The 21,016-nt window shown below is 51.4% G+C and overlaps 1 protein-coding gene across 3 annotated transcripts in view; it reads left to right on the top strand.

Annotated features, from left to right (window-relative positions):
- The first annotated feature begins 245 nt into the window (after positions 1 to 245).
- Positions 246 to 21,016, top strand: part of PTPN5 (protein tyrosine phosphatase non-receptor type 5) — a 58,213-nt gene continuing 37,442 nt past the window's right edge. The window contains exon 1 of one of the 3 annotated variants that reach the window (XM_045556556.1): positions 246 to 423. Coding sequence is in view for 1 of the 3 variants with exons in the window: in XM_045556555.1 (XP_045412511.1) it covers positions 17,355 to 17,374 (20 nt within the window). In the remaining 2 variants the exon portion in view is untranslated. Of the gene's footprint in view, positions 424 to 17,354; positions 17,375 to 21,016 lie in introns of those variants that run through there. The other 2 variants (XM_045556557.1, XM_045556555.1) reach the window with 2 other exon arrangements.

Here is a 21,016-nt window from a genome sequence, read left to right as displayed (position 1 = left end):
ACTCCCTCGGGCCTTGGGCGCTGCCGGAGCTCCCCGCCCCCCGCCCCGCCAGCCCCGCGGGCCCTGCGCAATTCCCGGGGAACGGCGCAAGCCCGCCCGGGGGCGGGGCGGAGCTGGGGCTCGGGGGGAGCCGACCGACCCGGCGGCTGCGCCGGCGACTCCGCAGCTGAGGCGCATTTGTTAGGGCGGTCGGGCGAGGGAGCGCGCACGGAGCGCGGGACGGAGCGGCGGGCGGACGGACCGACGGACGGACGCCCCCGCACACGCAGACGCACAGAGCTCGGCGCGGCCCCCGTTGCACACACACTGGCACAGACACACACAGGGACACGCGCAGACACACGCACACTCGCGCGCGCACAGCCTCCCGCCAGCCCGCCCGCCCGCTCGCCGGCGCCCGGAGCCCGGAGCCCGCTCTGGCCGGTAAGTGCGGCGCCTCCGTCGGCGCCTTTGTGTGTGGGGAGCCGGAAGGTGGAGGGCGCGGGTCCCTCCCGGGGCTCCCTTGCAACGGAGACCTCCTCCAGCCTTCCGGGCCGAGGAGCCGGCGCCCGCCCCCGCCACGCCCCCGTGGGGCTCCCGGCGCCCCCCGACTGGGGGAGGGGGTCTCCGACGCGGGGGAGGGGGCTCGGCGCTCGGTAGCCGGGAGGGAGCGGCAGCCACTCCCCACGAAGCTCGTGCGCGGTTCCGGGGAGGGAGCGGGAGAGCGGTCCGGGGTCCGAGTTTGCGGCTGAGGCTAGTGCGCGGCTCTTGGCTGCATCGCCTCTCCCGAGTCTGGACCCCTGGAAGACGGCTGCAAATCGCCGCCAGCCTGCTGGCCTCTGAACCGCGCCTCCCAGCCTTCCCATCGCTTCGCCTCCCACGACCCTTTAGCTTTAGCACCCGCGTCCCACCCACCCTCAAAATAAAAGCCGAGCGCGTTCCCCTCCCCCAGCATGCCAGTTTTTCCTGGATGAGGCCCAGACTCCTGCAAAACCCGGAGATTGCCCGGGTCAGAGCCTTGGGAGGACTTACCTTATCAACGATCATGGCTTAGAAGGTCAGGACCAGAGGAACTTTGGGAGCTCATTTAACCCCCTCACTTTACAGATGGGGAAACTGAGGCCCGGTGAGGTGTCTTGACCAAGGTCACTGGAGAGTTAGTGGCAAAGCCTTCATTAGAATCTAGGGCCCCTGGCTTTCATACCCATTTCCTTCCCCACACACCTAGATCCTATCCCCATTGAATCCCCAGAACCCCAAAATTCACCTGAATGTACCATGAGAGTCTGTAATTCCAGCCCTGCCCCCACTTGAATCTGCAGGTGCCATTCAAAAACAAACAAAAAAAAAGATTGGCCTTCAATGTGCCTCATTCACCCTCAAAAGAGAGCCCTCTTGTGCCAGTACTCAGGTTTGGGACTTCATTTGGGGGAATGAAGAAGCCCTGGCCCAGAGATCAGATGCTGGGCTCTTAGTCCTGCTCCTCCTAAGAGCCCCTGAGCCTGAGTGTCCTCAGTTGGACCAGGTGATGTGGCATTCAAGAATTCATCCTCTTCCCCCCACTTTGACCCAACTGCATGTCCTCCCAGTCACTCTCCCCTCCTCCTTCAGGGCCCAGGTCTTCTAATCCAACCAGGCCCCTTTTGTCACTCCTCCGTGGAGGTCCCCAAGTCCTTCATGCCAGGCCACCTCTTCCTCCTTGATGTTTGTTAAGTGCAGCCTCTTGGTGTTGCTGACAAAGCTGCTGGGGAAGTTTGAGTTACAGCCACACCAGGCTCTGGTAGTTTCTCAGCACAGGGCTCCCTCAAGGACAGCAGGGTGTCCCCAGAGCTGAGCCTGATGCCTGGTGCAGAGAAGGTGCCCCGAGAGGTGTGTCGAAGGAGTACAAGCTTAGATGGACAGTGAAGGGATGATGTCAGTCAGCTTTGAGGAGGCTCTGGGTAGTATAGTTGGCAAGGAGGGCAGTGTTCAGTCTCTAGCAGTCTGAGGCTCTTTTCTCAAGAACTTCTTTCTTGAGTGGGGTGAGCAGCCTGGCATGGAGCACAGCCAATGTGATCACGTGGCATAACTCCAGGGGCCGCCACTGACGTTGTAGTCCACGTAGATGATGTTGTGCTCCAAGAGGTGCTACCTACCTGGACTTCGTAATGAATGGCAGCCCCTGGGTTTTTGCCATGCAGAGGTTTCTATCCCCAGAGTGAAGAGATCTGGGTTCCAGGCCCAGTGTCTTCCTTGCTGGCTGTACAGTTTCAGTAAATGCTCATAACCTCTCTGGGTCTCAGTTTCTCCATCCAAAAAATTAGATCATTGGATGGAGATTTTCCAGAGATCTTTCAGATCTGAACTATTTACTGGGGGGTAGGGAGAGGGGAAGGAGAACACTTATTTATATAACTGTGACAGGCTTCTTTTACTCTGTGAGGGAATAATTCCTGACTCAAAGAGATAATGTATGTAGGGCACTTAGCACAGTGCCTGGGGCATTAAAAAACCTCAGGAATTGGTAGCTAGTCATTAGGGCCCCAGCTTTGTGGCTATACCCTCCACTTCTTCTCTTCTTTAGATCATCCAAAGACATGGGGTTTTAGGGCCTCAACATTGTCCTTCCTCAAAAAAATCCCTCCCCTACTGACCTATTCCTGGACTTAGGGCTCAGTCAGTGTAAGACATCCATGAAACCTCCCTGGGAGGAGCAGCACTTTTGATTATCAGTTATTTAGCACCTTAGCATGATATAACTTAATCTTTAAATAGTGTTGAAAGTTTTTCTTAACACTCTGGCACTTATACTTACTCCCCATAACACACCCATGATAGCAATAGTGTTATCATACCCATTTTACAGATAGCGTAATTAAGACTCAGACTTTAACTTATCTAAGGGTGCATACCTTAAAAGTCTCAGAGAGTGAGGCCTCCAGCTCAGATTATCTGAGTCCAGATTCTGGAGTCTTTCTTCTGCATCATATTGCCTGTCCTTCCCAGATAGTTGCCCTAAAAAAGAGACAGATAACCCCTTAAAAAGAGTTGAAAATAAAAGGAAGATTTTATTCTTCTAGGAGATCAGGAATGGCTTCTTGAAGAAGTTAGGTAGCATTTGAGCTGGATCTGAATGATTTGTACATTAGAAGAAAGGAGGAAAAATATTTCAAGGAATGTAAATAGCATGAGCAGAGGATGGACAGGCAGTGGGGTCTTCTAGGACAGTACAGAAATTGGAAAGCAGTTCACTCCGGTTGGGGCAAAAAGGATAAAATAAGAGTTGTAAGAAGGAAGGCTGGGTAGGAGGTTGGAGGCAGTTGGGGAGAGGGGGCATTGAGTGCCAAGCTAAGGAGTTGGTGTTTAGTATTTGAGTGGGGAAGAAAGATGATCAAACTTGACCATGAGGAAAGTCATTCTGGCTGCCCAGTGGAGAACAGATTGGAGGGGGAGAGCCTGCTGTCAGGAAGCCCAGGTAAGAAACGATGACAATGGTCTAGGTGAGAAATAATGAGGGTCTGGACTGGGGGCAGTTGTAAGAATGGGTAGAAAAAGGAGTTGATGTAAGAGGTCACAGTGTCACCACAATTGACAGCTGATTGGATGTGGGAGCTGGAGGCAGGGAGGAATAAGTGATGGCAAGGCTTGAGACTGAGTGGGCAAGGATGCCATTCACAGAAAGAGCCCAGCCGGCGGGGAAGGCAGAGGGAGGAGTGGGGAGGGCCTTGGATCTGACAGAGACTCTAATGATTCCTCCTGCAAAGCCAGCTCACCAAGCACCCTGAACTGTGAAGAACCAGTTCCTTCCTTCCTTCATTCATTCATTCTCCAAATTTGTATAGACATCTGTTACATGCCAGCTTATTCTAGGCTCTGGGGATACATTGCTGAAAAGATGAACTTCTTGCCCAAGCTCTACCAGGGGAGGCAGAAAATAAAACATAAGCAAAGATAAAATAGTTCAGGGGGTGAGCAGTGCTTTGGAGAAAAATAATGCAGGATGAGGGGTGACTGGGTGGAAGGGGAGAGGAAGAGATTTTCCTTTAAATAGGATTGTCTTTGAGGAGGTGATATTTTGGACAAAGACCTGAATGAAGTGAGAAGGAGACCTGGGGAAATAGCATTCTAAGAGGAGACCACAAGTGCAAAGGCCCTGGGGTAAGAATAGGTTGGTGTTTTCAAGGAACCTCAAGTGTGGCTTAGGAGATAGGCAAAAGAGGGAAGAGTGGTAAGGAAAAGGGTAGGAGAGGTGGTCAGAGCCAGTCACATAGGTGCTGATAGGCTGAGCAATGAGAAATTGCGTGGTGTTAATGAGTCCAAGAGAACCTGAGTCCTAGTCTCCTTATATTCTTAGTGCAGACCGAGCTTGGACCTCCGCAGTGGCTCACTAAATAGTTGTTGAATGAAAAAATGCTGGAAATGACCATTTATCAATGAGACTTCATATCTTAGACTTTATGAACCAATAAAGATATTATGGCATCATAAGGGCATAGCAAGCTGTAGTATGATCAAAATGATAAAGCTGAGATGATGAATGTATGTGTTGTCATTCAAGTATGAAAATTGGAGTGAAATCTGATATTTTATTCGGTATGGCTTAATATCATAAACACTGCAGTTGACTAAGACTAAATATTAATAGTAAATATATCTTAAATGACTGTAAAACAATTAAAACAGTGACATTTTTGGTCTTCCTTCATCCTCCCTTCCAGAGCCAATGCTTCTGGCTTCATGTCAGATTTTCTCTTGTGTAACTCTTAAGTCCTCTGCCATCTCCTTCAGGGAGATTTTAAAGAAACTCGTCTCTAGCACAAAGGCCCATGTTTGCAGGACAAGGCATTATCATCTCCCATAAATTGACAGATTCCCAAAAAGGCAGAGAGGGCAGAAATTTTAGAAGTATAAATTCTTCAGGCATTTAATTAATTGATTAAATGGATCCACAAGTGGGAATGGAGAAATTGGCTGGACCATGTGAGGGCAAGTTGACACGTGGCTCAGTCTTAGCTCTGGGCCCCCCTGGTTCAAATTCCATCCGATTCCACAGGTCTGTCACCTCCAGAAACTAGAAACTCAGGTCACCCCAAGGGGGGAAAAAAACCCTAAAAACTCTTTTAGTTTTTGAACAATGTTATTACCAAAAAGCTCTTCCTTGCCTTGAACTAGAGTATTATGGAGAATAAGATTTTTCCCCATTCTTCAATATCATCTGCATCTTATGAGATGTGGAATGAACATTGTGACCACCAATGTCTGGCAAAGCTCAGAAATTCCCAAACTCTTGGACTGAGAAAAGCTTTTCCCACTGAGCTGCGGCACATGCAACAAGAGGCACCCTCCCTCCCTGTGTCCCCCTTGAAGCAAGTGTGACTCCAATGTCCACGCCTGGGGCACAGCCTGTTGGGTGGGAAGGGGATCCCCTTGAGCTACATGCGGTGGAGCCATAGTTTGCAGGTATGGAAGGGAGCAGGCATCTTGGTGGAATTCCTAACTTTGGACTAATGTAGGGGTAAACTGTTCACAGTTAAATCCCCTGGTTACTGGGATGGCAAAATAAATACCCTATATTGCCCTCCCTTGTTGTGGCGAGGTGGTTGGTTGCAGTCATAAGAGAGACATACCAAGTTTCAACATGTCTTTCTGAAGAGTCGACATGAACTATTCCCCTCACCCCCAATCTCCGGAAGCCACTCAGAAGGGACTTTAGTGGTGGTGGCACATGGGTATCCGGAGTTGACTTTGAAGATTCTCCTAAGACTGATGACCGGTATATTTCATCATCTGCCTAAGGGTGGTGCCCAGCCTTTAAAAAATAAATTACAATTGTGAAAATAACATAACTGGACTCCATACGAGAAAACAAATATAATATTAACCATTATTTTTATGTTCCATTCTATGTTTTCCATAGATCTATATTTTGTAATAGTTGAAATCTGTCCATACATAGTTTTATAGCCTGAATTTTTCACTTAATGTTTTACCATAACTTCTCTGTACATACATGGTCATCATCTTATCCTCAGTGACTTTTTATACTTTATTTAACCTTTTTTTATTGCTGGCTGTAGTCAGGAGTGAGCATGTCCGTGTACACGGCTTTTCTGTCTCAGAGTCTCAGGGCATCTGTTTGAAGCATCCTCGAGGGGTATGACGGGACTAAGGGTGGTAGAGAGGGGTGCAAAGAAGAAAGCATGTGGTGGCCCCAGGTCCTGGGGTAGGAAGGGAACAGGGAACACCAGAGCTGGAGCCAAGGAGAAGATGGTGAGAGGGAGGTGGATCACGGGCCAGGAGGCCACCACGGTCACAGAGCACTGGGGATGGCGGTGGCAGAGGGGTGTACAGCTCTGACAGATTGCAGAGAGAGTTCCGCCAGTGTTTTGTTTGTTTGGTTTGGGATGCATTGACTTTTGGTAAAATATACATAAAATTTACTATTTTAACCATTTTTAAATGTACAATCCTGTGGCATGAAGAATATTCACAGTGTTATGCAACCATCACCACCACCCATCTCCAGAACTTTTTCATCTTCCCAGACTGAAACACTGTACTCCTTAAATACTAATTCCTCATTCTCATCTTCCCCAGCCCCTGCCAACCTCTATTCTACCTTCTTTCTCCATGAATTCGCCTAGTCTAGGTACCTCATATAGATGGAATTATATAATATTTGTCCTTTTTTTGTCTGGCTTCTTCCACTTAGCCTAATATTTTCAGGGTTCATCCATGTTGTGGCAGGTATCAGCATTGCATTTCTTTTTAAAGCTGAATATATTCCATTGTATTTAATATGCATATACCACATTTTGTTTATCCATTCATCTGTTTCCTCTTTTGGCTATTGTAAATAATACTGCTGTGAATATTAGTGTGCTCGTATCTGTCTGAGCTCCTGCTTTCAATTCTCTGGGGTGTATACCTAGCCATGGAACTGCTGGATCATATGGTAATTCTAGGTTCAAAGGTGTAGGGTGCTTTTTTTAAAAAAAGGTCTTTTGTGTGCCCCGCATGAAAAAGACCACTGAGTGAAGTCTTGGGAGTGGAGAGTCCAGGAAGAAGCCATTCATTTTAAAAAGTAAATTTTGTTTGGAGGTAATAGGAGGGAAGAGGGAACAGAATACAAATGAGTCCAACCTCCATTTCTGAAGAATTATTGTGATTTAGAAGCATTGTGGGTGGAAAAAGAAAGCTCTCGGGAGAGATCCTAGTGGGTGGAATTCATTCACGCATGCAAGTATTTACTGTGCTGGACGTGGTGGTGGACACAGGACCCTTGGCAATCAACTGGACCACAAGGACCCTGCCTGCAAGGAGCTAATGCTAGTGGGGGCGCCAGAGAAGTAACCTGGCAACAGTGGTCCGTGTTGATGCGTGCTGTTGCGATGATAATGATAAAGCACTACCTTTTGCTGAGCGCTTACTACATTATCTCACCTAACCTTCGTAGCAGTTGAGTGAACAAGGTTTTTATTATCCTCAGTTTGCAGGTGAGGAAACAGATTCAGAGAACTTGAGTAAGTTGCCAAGAACACAGAGCAGGTGAATGGCAGAGCCAGAATTCAGACGGAGGCAGTTAGTGTGCTTTGGTGCTGGCCGAGGGCTGGGGAGCGTGGGACAGGCACCTGCCCAGGTGGAGGTCAGAGAAGACTTCCCGAAGGAAGAGGTCCGGCGAGCGTTTTAGTGTAAGTCAGCTGTGTTCTTCTTTGGCCCATGGTTTAAGAAAATGGTTTTCTGTAGTAGCAGCAGTAGCATCCAGCCCTGCGTCCAGTGACTGCAAACTCATTTCAGAGGGAGATGATCACTTTTGTCATCCTTGGTGCTTATCGTGAGGCAGGAGGGCCGGCAGCAAAGCATGTCCCTTCCCCACTGACATCTGCTGTGTCTCCTACTTCCCCGCTGGCCTGCGTCCCCTTCGGTGTCTGGGGTGCCTTAGAGGGACCTCCTGGGCCTAGGCAGCTTCAGGCCAGTGATCTGGAGTTAGGCAAATGCAAGGCCCAGCAGCGGCAGTGAAGATCCTACGTCCACCTTCCGTGCCACATCACTGTCCCAAGATGCCTGGACCTTGTGGGTTCCCGCCACCTCCAAAGCCCTGTCTCCCCCAGACACAGATGTCGCCAGTTCCCCATGCCCTTTCCATTCCTTTGTGGCCCCCCATGGCCTGCAGCAATGTCCCTCGACAGGGACTCCACTGGCCCTTGGGCGGGAGAGTTCTTTGCTGTGAAAGCATCGCGGGCCCATCCCCTGTTTATTTGCCGGTGGTGCCCTTCAGTCACTGTGACAGCCAGAAGCACTCACACACATTTTTGAAGTATATTTTAGAAGTAGTCGAGTGTTCAGATCTTAAGTGTTCTGCTCAGTGAGTTTTGACAATTGTACAAACTCGTGTAGTCACCGCCAAGATCAAGACAGGAACATTTCCATCACCCCTGAAAGTTCCGAGGTAACAACTGTTCCCGTTTCTGTCATCGTACGTGAGTTTTTGTCTGTTCTTGATCTTCATATAAATGGAATCATCTAGTATGTGGTCTTTTGTGTGCTGAAATAGTCTTTGAGATCCATCCATGTTGTCCCATCGCGCCCCCCCCACACAGAGATTCCTAAATGCCAACGAGAATGACAATACCTGCCTAACTCCCTCTGCGATAAAATGGCCTGTGTGTTAGCATCAGCGTGTCTTAGGCTGAGAGGCTGACGCATGAAGCCCTGTGCCGTGTGGTGGGAGTCCCTCTCCTGCCCGCCCTCCGGCCACACCGAGGTGCCTCCTCCTCCAGGCACACCTTGCCCTCTCGCCTCTCCAGGCCTTTGCCCCTGGCATATTCTCTGCTTGGGACGCCCTCCCCACTGTCCTTCAGGTCTCTTTTGTGCAGCCTCCCGGCCCCTCCCCTTGTGCCCTCCCGTGTACGCCTGTGAGACAGCCCTGGTAGACACTTGACACGTTTCTGACTCTGCTCCCTGGGCTGGGTGCTGGTGGCGGGCAGGGCCTGGGCCTCAGCTATCTGTGTGTCCCCACAGGCCCAGCACAGGGCCCGATAGTGAAGAAATGGATATAAGATTATAGCAGCTTTTGCCTCAAGATTATCTCAGAGACAAACTGCATTTAAAATAACCATGCAAAATGTATTCCAAACCACCCTCTGAAGCTGATAAAAGAAAGGTGGTCAAAAAAGACATGAAGTCTAATCTCCGTCTACAGATGATAAATGTAGACTGGAACTTCCTGCCAGTGAAGCAGAGACCTTCACCCCTTCCCCAGCGGACCTGGCACCATGAGAAATGGCATTGATGAGTGCAAAGTAGCTCAGCTCAGGGAGCCAAGGGCAGGGGAAGAGATCAGGGTCAATCAGGGAAGGCTGCCTGAAGGAGGTGAGTTCCAAGGGTTTTTAAAGAGTCGTCTGTGTTGAGCCCAGGAGAGAGCTGAAAACATGAGCCAGGGCAGCCTGGATTGTGGGCCTGCTCTGTTCTCCGTGACCCTAGTACTGAGTCTCATGCAGCTGCCCTTCCCTCCTCTTTCATTCCTTTCTACCCCTTTCTTCCTTCTTTTTCTCCCACTTGGCCTCTCCTCCCCATTTTCCTTCCAACTCTGCGTGTAGAGGAAAGAGCTGGATGTACATTGGCCTGCCTTCCATCCCTCCTCCTCTGCACTGGGCTCCCTGTCATGGGGGATATAGAAGGAAGACCGTCCCTTCCCCCTTCTCAGCCCGGGCAGCTCGCAGAAGCCAAAGTTTTGGACAGGAGAGCCAGGGAGCAGCCCAGCATGGGAGCGCAGTTCATGGCCAGGTTCCGAGTCACAGAAACACTGGGGGAGAATTCAGCCACAGGAGAGGCCAGTGTGCGCTGGACTCACCGGGGAGATTCCCTAGAGGAGGCCTGAGCTGAGGTGGAGCTTGGACGGGCAGGAGGCCACAGCTCGAAGGGGAGGAGCAGGGAGGCCTGTCCAGGCAGAAGGAACAGGGGACACCACGACTGGGAAGCAGGAGGGAGCATGGCGGGTGGGGCAGGCTGATTTCATGGTGTGGGAGGATTTGGGGACTCCTGCAAAGTCGGATTTCCAGTTCTCTTACGCACCCTTCCAGGTGACGTGGGGACCTGGAATCAGCCTGGAGCTCTCCAGAGGGCAGAGGAGGTTCCTCTGGGAAGGTCCCTCTCATCCTCAAGCTGTTCTTTCTTGTGTTGTTCTCATTAGCTCCAGAAACACCTGACAGAGCCTGAGGAAATCGGAAGCAGACCTTTGTAGCTGGTGGCACTGCCTGGCACAAAGAGCAGGAGTGTCTCCCATGCTAGGTTGACTTGGAGGGAGACAGGAAATGCAGCTTTGAGCCAGGGCAGCAGGGTGCCTGCCTCAGGATTGCCAGCTCTTTCTGTATACATCACTCGCTTTCTAGGCTTCGTCACAACCGTGTACCTCTTGTCACTTCCTTGTTACATGGGAGGAAACTGAGGCTCAAAAAGGTGAAGACACTGGCCCAGGGCCCCATGGGGATTAGGTGGCAGCACACAGCATTTCACCCAGGTCTCTCTGCCTCTGAATCCGTCCTTTTTCCATATGGCCATGGTTGTGTGACCTAAGAATTGTCAGTCTGTTGTGCTTTGAGGGATCCATCCCGGTGACTGAGGGCCTCCGTTCACAGCCTGCCCTGGGCCCAGGTTTCCAACTGTCACTGGCAGAAGGCAGTGAGAGGATCGGCCATCCTTGGCCCAGGACTGGGCTCTGTCCTGTCTTCTCCTTTGGCCACCTGAGCAGGACCAGGTGACCACTCACCTGCTCTCCTGTCAATCCCTAACCCCTCTAAGTGCCTGTAGCTCCTGCACAGTGGGATAATGATGTCTTCTTTGTGGGGTTATCTCAAGGCGCTGATGAAATAAGGTGTTGGAAGGCATGTGGCACATAGTAGGTATGCAGCTGGTATGTATTAAATTTGAATTCAGGTGGTCATGCCCTTTTCAGCCTTGACTCCTGGTCCCACCGGGATTTTTTTTTTTTTTTCCTAGTTCATTCTCTTTCCTGGCTAGAGCCTTAAGATCCAGTTAATGTTTCCAAACCTAGCCTTTGCCCTCCTCTCCCAGGCCTTGCTTCTGACTCAGTTTGTCTGACTCTTCCGCCAGACCCTAAGGGGCCAGGATCTTTGCAGCCTGTGTTACCACAGCCTGAGCACGGAGGGTTAAATCAGCTTGGGGTGGGGCCCCTGATAGGGAACTGGAGCCCACAGTGGGGTATAGCCAGAGCTAGGGGCCTCCCTAGCCTCAGGTGGGAGCAAACTTAGCTGTGAACTTCAGCTCTCCCCTCTTTAAGTTCATCCAGGCCCTGGGAGAAGAAGGAGCTTTGTAAGCAATGAAGAGCAAAGCAGATGCCAGAAGAAGTCATCATGGTTGATCCGGAGCAAGGCACAGCCTGCACTGGCAGTCCAGGCCAAGGGACAGCATCAGGGACATCTAGAGATGAAACCAGAGGCACAAAATAATGTGTGATCAGAGTGGGTGTGTACCCAGCACAGGCTAGGTCAGAATTCTAGTTCCGGGGGAGATGGGAGAGCTGTAAGGGTGGACAAGGCCTCAGTCCTAGAAGGCAGAGACTCCGCCTGCCAGGGCAGAAGGCCAGTGCTGCGATGGGGCCTGTGTCAGCGCCAAACAAGCAACAGTGAGACCGAGTTAAAGCTCTTAACAATGACGGTAATATTGGCTGGCATACTATGTGCTCTTCCAAGAGCTTTAAGTTTACTCATCACAGTAGCATTCCGAGTAAGGTGGTACTGCTGGTCCATTTTAAAGATGGCGAAACTGAGGCATAGAGAGATTGAGCAAAACTCAGGACCTCTGCCAACGCTAGCAGCATGACTCCTCCCATTCTAGCTTGAAATCAGCCATGGTGGGAGCACTTACACCGTAGAAGCTGGCCAATGCCACAAATGAGGGCTTTTTTTAAGAACCAGTTTACTAGCACACTGCAAGACTCTTGCCAGAGTCTCCGTGGACCTCCTCTGTGGGGAGAGAAACAGACAAGGCCTGATGCACAAGATGATGAAAACTAACATTTTTAGGAGCTTCCTGGACCCTGTTCTGAGCACCTTACATGCATCTCATGTAAAAGCTCTGCAGTGTAAACACAGTTATCCCCATTTCACTGATGAAGAAACTGAGGCATAGAGAAGTCAAGTATCTTGCCCAAATCAGGCCGCCAGTGGGAGAGCCTTGATCCACACTTGGGCAGCCCAGTGACAAAGCCTGTGTGTTTACTACTTCTATGGTGTTTTTAATGAGCCATTTGTAAATTCAAAGACTCTAACCCTCTTTTCAATTGTGTTTTTTAAGGAATATTTTTTGAACGTTTGCCTGGTGCCAGATACAGTATTAGGTATGGGAAACAAGCAGGTCCATTTCGGAGATTATAAACCTAGTACTTTAAAGAAAGCCTAGGCCTGGTGTTGAGGCAAACTGAGTTTGAAGCCTGGTTCTGCCACTTCCCAACTGTGTGACCTTGACCAAGTGACTCAGTCTTTCCAAGTCCCAGTCTCCACATGTGTAGGAGGAGGATGACTGTGTTTACCTCGCAGAGCGAGAGTGAGAAGTGAATGATGTAATACACGACAGTGCTTGGGAGACTGTGCAGCACGCCGAGCCCTCCGTAAAGGGAAGCGGCTGTGATTACAGACCACAGGTTTGGTACAGGCGTGGCTCGGTGCGAGGCAGAGATACAGGCTTCTCCATTGGCAATGACCTTGCGCAGAGTGAGAACAGGGAGTGCCCAGCTCTTCCTATGGGAGCAGGGAAGATTCTACTGAGGAGGTGGACGTCCTGGTGGACGTTTGAACAGGGTCTTAAAAGACAGAGTTTTCCAAGTAGAGAAGGGAAAGGGGGGCTTTTCCAGTAGAAGGAAAAGTACATTCCAAGGCAGCATAGCTACCTGACTAACTGAACGGAAATACCAGAACACCCCCACCCCCAAGAGGTGTGATCACAACTTCGCATTTGTGATCGCCTGTTTTCCCTTTGCAAATTAAACTGCATACCTTGGTGGGGGTGGGGGAGTAGAGAGAGGAAGCAGAATAGGATGTTTTCAGAATCTTGGAGAGCAGAGGATTAGACCAAATGACCTTTGAACTCCAAAATCCAGCTTTTCCATCATCTTTTGGGCTCCTGTCTGCCACACAATTTACAATCAGGCAGGACCACAGCTGAATGCCACCTCTGTCGTCATTGGCTCAGGTGGAATCCTCCCTCCACACTAGAAGTTGGGCTCCATGGACCACGGCCTGTTTCCCTGGTGCTGTGAGCGCCCTCTGCTGGTTCACGGCCATTCCACTGTCAGCCTCGTTAAACCCTGGCGGCAGCCCCAGAACTGAAGCCTGACCTGTAAGGAAAGGTCTAAAGATCATCTCATTCAACCCCTTTGATTTTCATTTGAGGCTGCTGAGACTCAGGTAGGGGAAATGACTGGCCCAATGACTGGCCCAAATGACTAGCCCAAATGACTGATGGAACACAACTGCCACCGTCACATACTCCCCCCGCAGCCAGCCCTCCAAGGCCAGCTCCCCGGGCTGCTGCTTCCAGTGAGGAAACCCGAGTCCATGATGCAGGGCAGGGCTTCCGGTCAGTCTGCTCCTGGGGAGGGCACGGCAATGAGCTCCTTCAGGGCCCTGGACAAGGGGACAGGCACAGGAATCTCCCTATGGCTCCTTCACTAACTCTCTCACTGTGTGAGCCTAGCAGAGTCACTTCACCCCCTGGGCCTTAGTTTCTTCATCTATAAAATGAGGATCATCACATGCTACCCCATGGTGAGGATTTTTTTAAAGAGCATATAGAAAGCAAGCGCTATAATGTTCACTGTCTTCCTATGTGTGGGGTATTGTTTTCACCAAAGGCTAAAAAGTGGACAAGGACAGAGGTTAGGATTAGGGGTGGCAGGGGGCAGATCTGTAATGACGAACCATGTGGCTTTGGGGAGATCATTTCATTTCTCTGAATCTCCATTTCCTCCCCTATAAAATGCGGGTAATGCTAGTATGTTCCTCTGAGGGCTGTCGTAAGGGTTAAATATGCCATCACCTGTAAGGTCCTTAGGGCAGTGCCTGGCCTGTGTGGTGCGGGTTCCGTACTGGGGGCTGCCCTTTCTGTTGTTAAGACTATTGTCATTGTTGCACTCTTAATGAGTCAGGGGCCTGTGGAAGACAGCCCTGAACGGTGGCCCTAAGATTGGTTCTGCCCTCTCCTGCTTCCTTCCTCACTCTGATCACCTCCTCCTCTCCCTTTCCATCCTCACCAACCTGGCCATGAGAGAAGAGAGTGTGGATTTTAGAGGCTGGGAAGGTCCACAGAGCCTGAGGTGGATCACAGGGAGGTTCTCGACCCTGTACCCCAAAGCTGCAGTCAGGACAAAATGCTCTGGACTCAGCCATGAGCCCCGGATCTCTCTCGATGCTGCCAGTGCAGCTCGCCCCTGCTGCTTAGGTCCCGGCAGGGTGGCCAAGGCCAGCAGAGAATCTTTGTGTGCCTCTGCTCTCACCCAATCTAGGAATTTGGCAAGACAGGGGCTCCTCCCTCCTCCCTCCAGCCCCCTCCTCCTGAGAGCACAGGGGGCAGCAGGTAAATTCAGTTCACACTGGGCCTTGGGCCCAAACCACAAACACTGCAGGCCTCACAGTGCCTTCCTGTTGTCAGCGGGGAGGGGCACATGGTCCTGGGATGCCTCACCTGCCCTAAGGCTGCCCCAGACCACTAGGCAATGTGCAGAGCCCTTTGCCCTTTCTAAAAGATGGGTTCCCAGCCCTTTCCTGGGAGTTTGTGCATTGTCTATACCCCAGTGGTCCCCAGCCTTTTTGGCACAAGGGGCCTGTTTCATGGAAGACAGTTTTTCCATGGACTGGGGATGGAGGGGGAGGAGTGGTGCGGAGCTCAGGCGGTGATGCGAGGCCCATTTCCTAATGGGCCATGGACCGGTAACAGGCCACGGCCCCAGAGTTGGGGACCCCAGCTATACTTGCGTCTTCCTCCCACCACCCTCATTTCTCCTCTGTGCTGTGCCTTTGTTGGTCATTTGCACAGTTCCTGAGCACCTGCTGTTTACCAAAATGATAGTCATTTTCACATTTCTCTTACTCACTGGTAATTCCCCCCTCAATCCTGGGTGGAAGGTATTATCAGCCCTGTTTGACAAATGAGAAAAATTTAAGGCCCAGAGTGATAAAGACACTTTCCCAAAGCCACACAGCTTTATTAGAGCAGAGTGAACATCTGTCCTCAGGGAAGGCTTCCTAGAGCAGTTGAAGATTAAGCCGGAGCTTAAAGTCTGGGTTGATTTTGAGGATGAGTGCAAAGAGGTGATGTTGTTCCAGGCAGGAGAGATGACCTATGCAAAGAGGCAAAAAAGAGAATGTGCTTCGTGGTCATGGGGGTGATGGAGAGGCAGTTACAATTTGAAACTAGAGTGGCTGGAACAGGTGGTTCAGCAAAGGGGGTGGTCCCCAGCTACAGCTCCATGCCAGGACACCCTCATCTCTTACCTGATTGCCACACCCACTCTTCATCTAGTCTCAGGGCTTCCAAGTCAAGAATCTATTCTTGGCACTGGTGGGTTTCTTAATCCTCAATATTGGGCATGGAAGAAATGTCTCGTTGTGCTCCTTAAATGAAATTACACTGGACTCAGAGCTTCCCATCATCCCTAGCTGGGAGGAAATTCAATCTCAGTAATTACTAGGGTGCCCCTCCCCACCCGCTGCCACAGCCATCATGCCAGGGGTGTTTCAAGGAAGCCATGCTGGTTACAGCTGTGACAGCCCCAGCCCCGCCTGCAGGCCCCCTCCAGGTCTGCTGTGTCTGTGCCCTGTGGAGCGGGCACTGTGTGGGGTGGGCACTGTGTGGGGTGGGCACTGTGTGAGGTGGGCACTGTGTGGGGTGGGCACCGTGTGGGGCGGGCACTGTGTGGGGTGCTGCGGAAGCCCCGGAGGCTGAGATCCAGCCCTCTCTACGTACCTCAGCGCCATTCCCAGGTGGTCCTGTCCCTGCCCACACACACCAGCCACCAGTCATGGAACCCATGTGCTCGTCACCTTCCCGGGCCGGGAGACCCCTCTCCACCGCCTCACACTCCCCCCTCCTGACCAAGAGCCCCTCCCTCAAGGTGCTCCAGCTGGCATATGACAAAGACCAGGAAGGACAGCTCCTCCAGGAACTTGCCTTTTGGTCCTGCAGCCAAACCTCTCTGGAAAGAAAGGGAGAGAGAAGGAAAAAACCACAGATTAGCATCTCAGTAACTTGTTCTTTCCCATGCCGTACTCCCTTTCCACACCCCCCATGTACACTGAATTTCTCTCCGCTCCTTGAATGGCTCCTGCTTTCCCTCAACCCCAGGCCCATCTGCGTGCCCCCCTCCTGCCTGAACACCCACCCCCCCCCCCCACAACCACAGGCCCCTGCCTCTCACCTCTCACTAGAGATGTCACTTCCTGGGAACCTCCCCTGACTCCTGCCTCGTTGGGGGCCTCATCACTCTCCCAGGGCCCCCTGTGCCTCCATTGCCTTTGTTCTTACCTACATTTCCCATAAGATGCTTATAGTCATTGTGTTTCCAGGGCCACAAAGGAGGCCTGCACATTGTAGGTGTTTAGTAAACATGAGTTGAACAAAAGGATGGTCCAGTCCCTGGATCCGACTCACGTGAAAGAAGGAAAACTGTGTTGCCCGAGCCCCTCAGCAGGCTGGGCCTGTCCAGCACCCTTCTGGGTTCCTTCCCTGGGGCCTCTGCCACGCCCACACCCTGCCTCCCACCAGCGGAGCAGGGATGGAAGGGAAGTCATTCATCTGGGCACATCCCAAGCAGAGAACACTTAGCCCCTGTGTTTGGGATCCAGAACACTCAAGTTTGCAGTCTGCTCAGACTTGGGGACAGATGGCTGGACAGTGGACAGCTGGGCAAGGAGGGTAGGCAGCTTGGCAGGATGGAAATAGCAGTGAACTAAGCATTGGGAGTCCTGGGCTCGGAGCCTATCCGTTCCACAAGTTTGCTGCACGCATCAGTCTGGGTTCTCTGGTTGCCAGCAACAGAAGCGGAAAAGATATTTATTAGAAGGCTTTGGGGTATGACGCAGAAATGACAGGTAACTGAGTTCTGGTTCTGGGCTCTCTGTGTGACAAGGGGCAGGCAGGGCACCGAGGGAGGAAAGAGGTGACTCCCAAAAGGAAATCTGGCGTTTGTTAGCTCCCTGCAAACAACTGTTGACACACTGTGTGACCTGAGACTCGTCACCTAACCGTGCACCTCATTTTCCCCATCCGGGTGTTCTGAAGCCGGCTTCTCTGCCCCGTTCACATCTCCAGTTCGCTTTTTGCTGACCAAACTTCCTGCCCTGGCCCCAGATGTCAGCCCCCCCTGTCTGGACCCCTTGGGAATGAATTATGAGGGAGCTAGGTGAGTGAGCGTGTGTGTGGTCCCCCGCAGCCTGCCCACTGAGGGGGCCGAGCCTTCTCCGCCTGCGTGCTCTGGGGCATGTGACTCATTCGCATGAGGTGGTCAGCCCCGTTATTCCTTTTCCGTGAAACCAGCATGTCCTCTGCCCCTGCATGCTGAACATGCTCGTGAAAATCCGGATGGAATTATGGGCTTCTTTCTGGCCGTGGTCGGGCCGTCTTCTCTAGGTAGGGAAGCTCCTAGCTGGAGTCTGCCCTCCCAGACCCTGCAAAGCCACCAACCCTGAGTCCCTGTCACTGCCCTACATTTGACCTTTAACATGTACATCAACAGGCTCAGGCCGTGTACTGAACGCCTGGGATGCAGAGGTAGTTGAGGGGGTGAGGATGCTCCCAAGTCACTCGGAAGCCAGTGGGGGAGGCAGGTGCATCCACAGCTAACTATAGCAGCAGAACAAAGTACAGACAAAGGGAAGTGTGAGCCAGGTGTGCGGAGGAGCCCGGAGGAAGGGGAGCTTGATTCTTCCTGGGAGATCAGGGAGTGCTCCATGGAAGAGGTACCACTCGAGTCGCACCCAGGAGAATGAGTAAGATTTTTAAAAACGGGGAAAGGATATTCCAGGTTGAGGGAACAGCATGAACAAAGGCTGTAAGTTAGGAATGGACAGATTTGATTCAATGAATAGATACGTCTGCTGGGGTCAGAGCTTTAGGGGATGGATAGAGCTCAATGTTGATAGTGAGGGTTGCTTAGGGGGTGCCAGGAGCAGGAAGCCCAAGGTAGAGGGCATGTCTGCCTGGGGTTGGCTCAGCCTCACACCCAGGAATCCTAGTCTCAGCATCCCAATTCCTCCTCACTCAGAGGGAGCGGGCTCAGGCTCTTCTGCCTGCCTCACCAAACCTTCCAGCTCTTTCTCTGCCTAAGTCCCAGGCAAAGCTGGCATCCACTCCAGGTTATCTCCTAAAAGCCCCCACCCCAGCCCCCAGGCAGAGGGGAAGTGCCCCTGTTAGAACACTTTACCAGCCCACAACTGTCTGTTCTACGTCTACCCCGCCACCCATGAGCCCCTGGAAGATGGGGTGGGTGGTCCCGGAGGGTTTCCAGCACCCAGCCCTGGCGTGTGCATGGTACAGCTTACCTTCACATTTACGAACGAACAAATGAAAGTAATGGCATTCAAGCTGCAGGGGGCTTAAAGTCTGACCCCTTTATTTTATAGATGAGGCATCAGACTCACGGTGAGGAAAGGATTGCCCAAAGTCATAAGCATGGTGGGAGCAGAGTATTAAAGAGCAGACTGGTTCATAGCAGCACTGTTCACAATAGCCAAAAGGTGGAAACAACACAAATGTAAAGTCTGCCCTACAGAGGAATATTATTTAGCCCTAAAAAGGAATGAAGTGCTGATACATGCTACCGACTGGGGTGAACATTATGCTAGGTCAAAGAAGCCAGACACAAAAGGCTACATATTTTATGATTCCATTTATATGAAATATCCAGACTAGGCAAATCCTTAGAGAAAGAAAGCAGATTAGTGGTTGCCAGGGGCTAGGGTGCGGGGAGGGGGGAAAGCGGAGAATTGGGAGTGATCCTTAATGGATACAGGGTTTCCTTTTGGGATGATAAAAATACCCTGGAACTATATAATGGTAATGGTTGCACAACATTATGAATGTATTAAATGCCACTGAATTAGACACTTGAAAATGACTAAAATGGTAAATTTTATGCTGTGTGAATTTCACCACAATAAAAAGGGTAGTTTGGGACCAGATCAGATGCTACCATCTGGGTCTAATGTCCATTCCTCAAACGCATGCCGCTGTCCCCCCCCTTCCCGTTACAGACCTCCCAGGCCACATGTGGGGCAGCCCATGCCACCTCTCTCAGGCAGGGAAGCCACACTGTCAGGTGGGAGAGGGCTGCCCCACCCAGGGGTCAGGATTCCTGGCTTCTAGGCTGCTGCTTGCTCGTGTGCCGCTGCTGAGGGCCACCCCATCCCACCGACCAGCCGACTTTCGATCAGTGCCAAATATCCCATACATCTCAGGCCTCCCTGCCTTGCTCTTGCTATTAATATTTGCTCTATGCAAGAAGTTCTTTCTCTCTCGACCCGTCGTCTACCTAGATACATCTTTTAAGAATCAGCTCCTGTCTTCCCCTTGGAAAGGACTTCCTCCTCCGCTTCCCCCTCACCACAACCTGAGCTGAGCCTTCCCCACGGTGTCACATGCAAAGCAGGCATCAGGGTGCAATCACGTGTGCATCTCTGTCTCCTCTGGAAGACTGGGATCCTGTAAGGAGCGGCCTGGATTGTTCATCCTTGTATTCCTGGGGCAGCTCGGGGCCTTACTCACAGAAGATGCTCAGCAAAAGTTTGTTGAATAAAGCAATGGCTTTGGGAAGGTTCTTTCTCTCCTGGACATCGTCCATCAGTGAACTAGGGGCAGGCTGGGTGATTTCCAAGGCCCTTCATTGCTGGGGTTCTCTGGTCCTAAGAGCAGCAGTGGGGAGCCAGCCCAGCAAGTTTGCAGCCTGTTGTTAGAGGCCAGCTTTCTGCTCCTGTTGCCCAGCAGACAGAAGTGGGGAGGGAGGGAGGGAGCTTGCAGCAATCCACTGCAGGTAGCTATTTCTGCTCCTGGGGGGAGGGAGGAGGGCAATGCCCAGAGACGGGGCTTCTCCATCCAGCCTGAAAGGGCCATCTGCTCTTTTTGGAAATCTAAACCCTCCCCTGGACAGCCTAGACGTACAGGTTTTGGGTAGGGTTGCCTGGAGTCCTTCGACTACTGGGCAGAGCGGCAGGCTCTTGCTCCATTTTCCTCTGCAGTCAAGAGGTGCTACTCTTTCTGCTTTTCTGATTATGAAATTAGTCATTTTCTAGGAAGCTTATTTATAGAGTCTGCTGCACACATGCAGCACTGAGCTATTCTGAACACAGCTTGGGGCCTGGGAGGCTTAAGGTGTGAAAGCAGGTGTGAGTCACACACGGGTCCCCTTCCAGAGGTATCCGGACCTTGCCTTTCTGCACCCAGCCAGGGGCAGCCCTTATGGGCTGTCGTCCAGCTGCTCTTTAGGGTAGAGAAAGAAAAAGTTTAGGATTGAGAGCTCGGGGATAGGTGCTCTCAAATCTGATCCCTGCAGCCGCCAACTCGATACACAACCTGGAGCAAGTCAGACCCCCATTCTCTGCCTCAGAGAATGAGGGGCCTTCCAGACCTGTTATTCTCTGGCTGTCCTAGACAAGAGCTGTGGAGGAGGCTTCCAAGTGGCTTAACGAAGACCCGCCCACAAAGCAGCTCAGGTGGTGGTCATACTTGAGGTTCTTGATGTTTCTTCCAGAATGTCAGGGTGACATTCACTTATTCCACAAGCATTTTTTTATTGAACACCTCCTGTGAGCCAGGCACTGTGCTAGGCTTTGAAGATATTAATACAGTGGTAAATAAGACACAAGTAGTGGTCCCAGCCCTCCTGTAACCTACAGCCTAATAGTTGAGACAGATGTTAAGTAATTAAAATGATATTTGCAACTGTGTCAAGTATGTACTATGAGTAAAAAAGTACTGAACAGTAGAGCTGAAGGGGTTCTCCAGGCAGAGAGAAGCCCTTCAGTGTACAGTGGCACAGGCAAAGCCACTG

This window comes from Lemur catta, chromosome 7 (assembly GCF_020740605.2).
Source record: "Lemur catta isolate mLemCat1 chromosome 7, mLemCat1.pri, whole genome shotgun sequence".
In the NCBI taxonomy this organism is placed as follows: domain Eukaryota; kingdom Metazoa; phylum Chordata; class Mammalia; order Primates; family Lemuridae; genus Lemur; species Lemur catta.
This window is presented reverse-complemented; position numbering and strand designations above follow the sequence as displayed.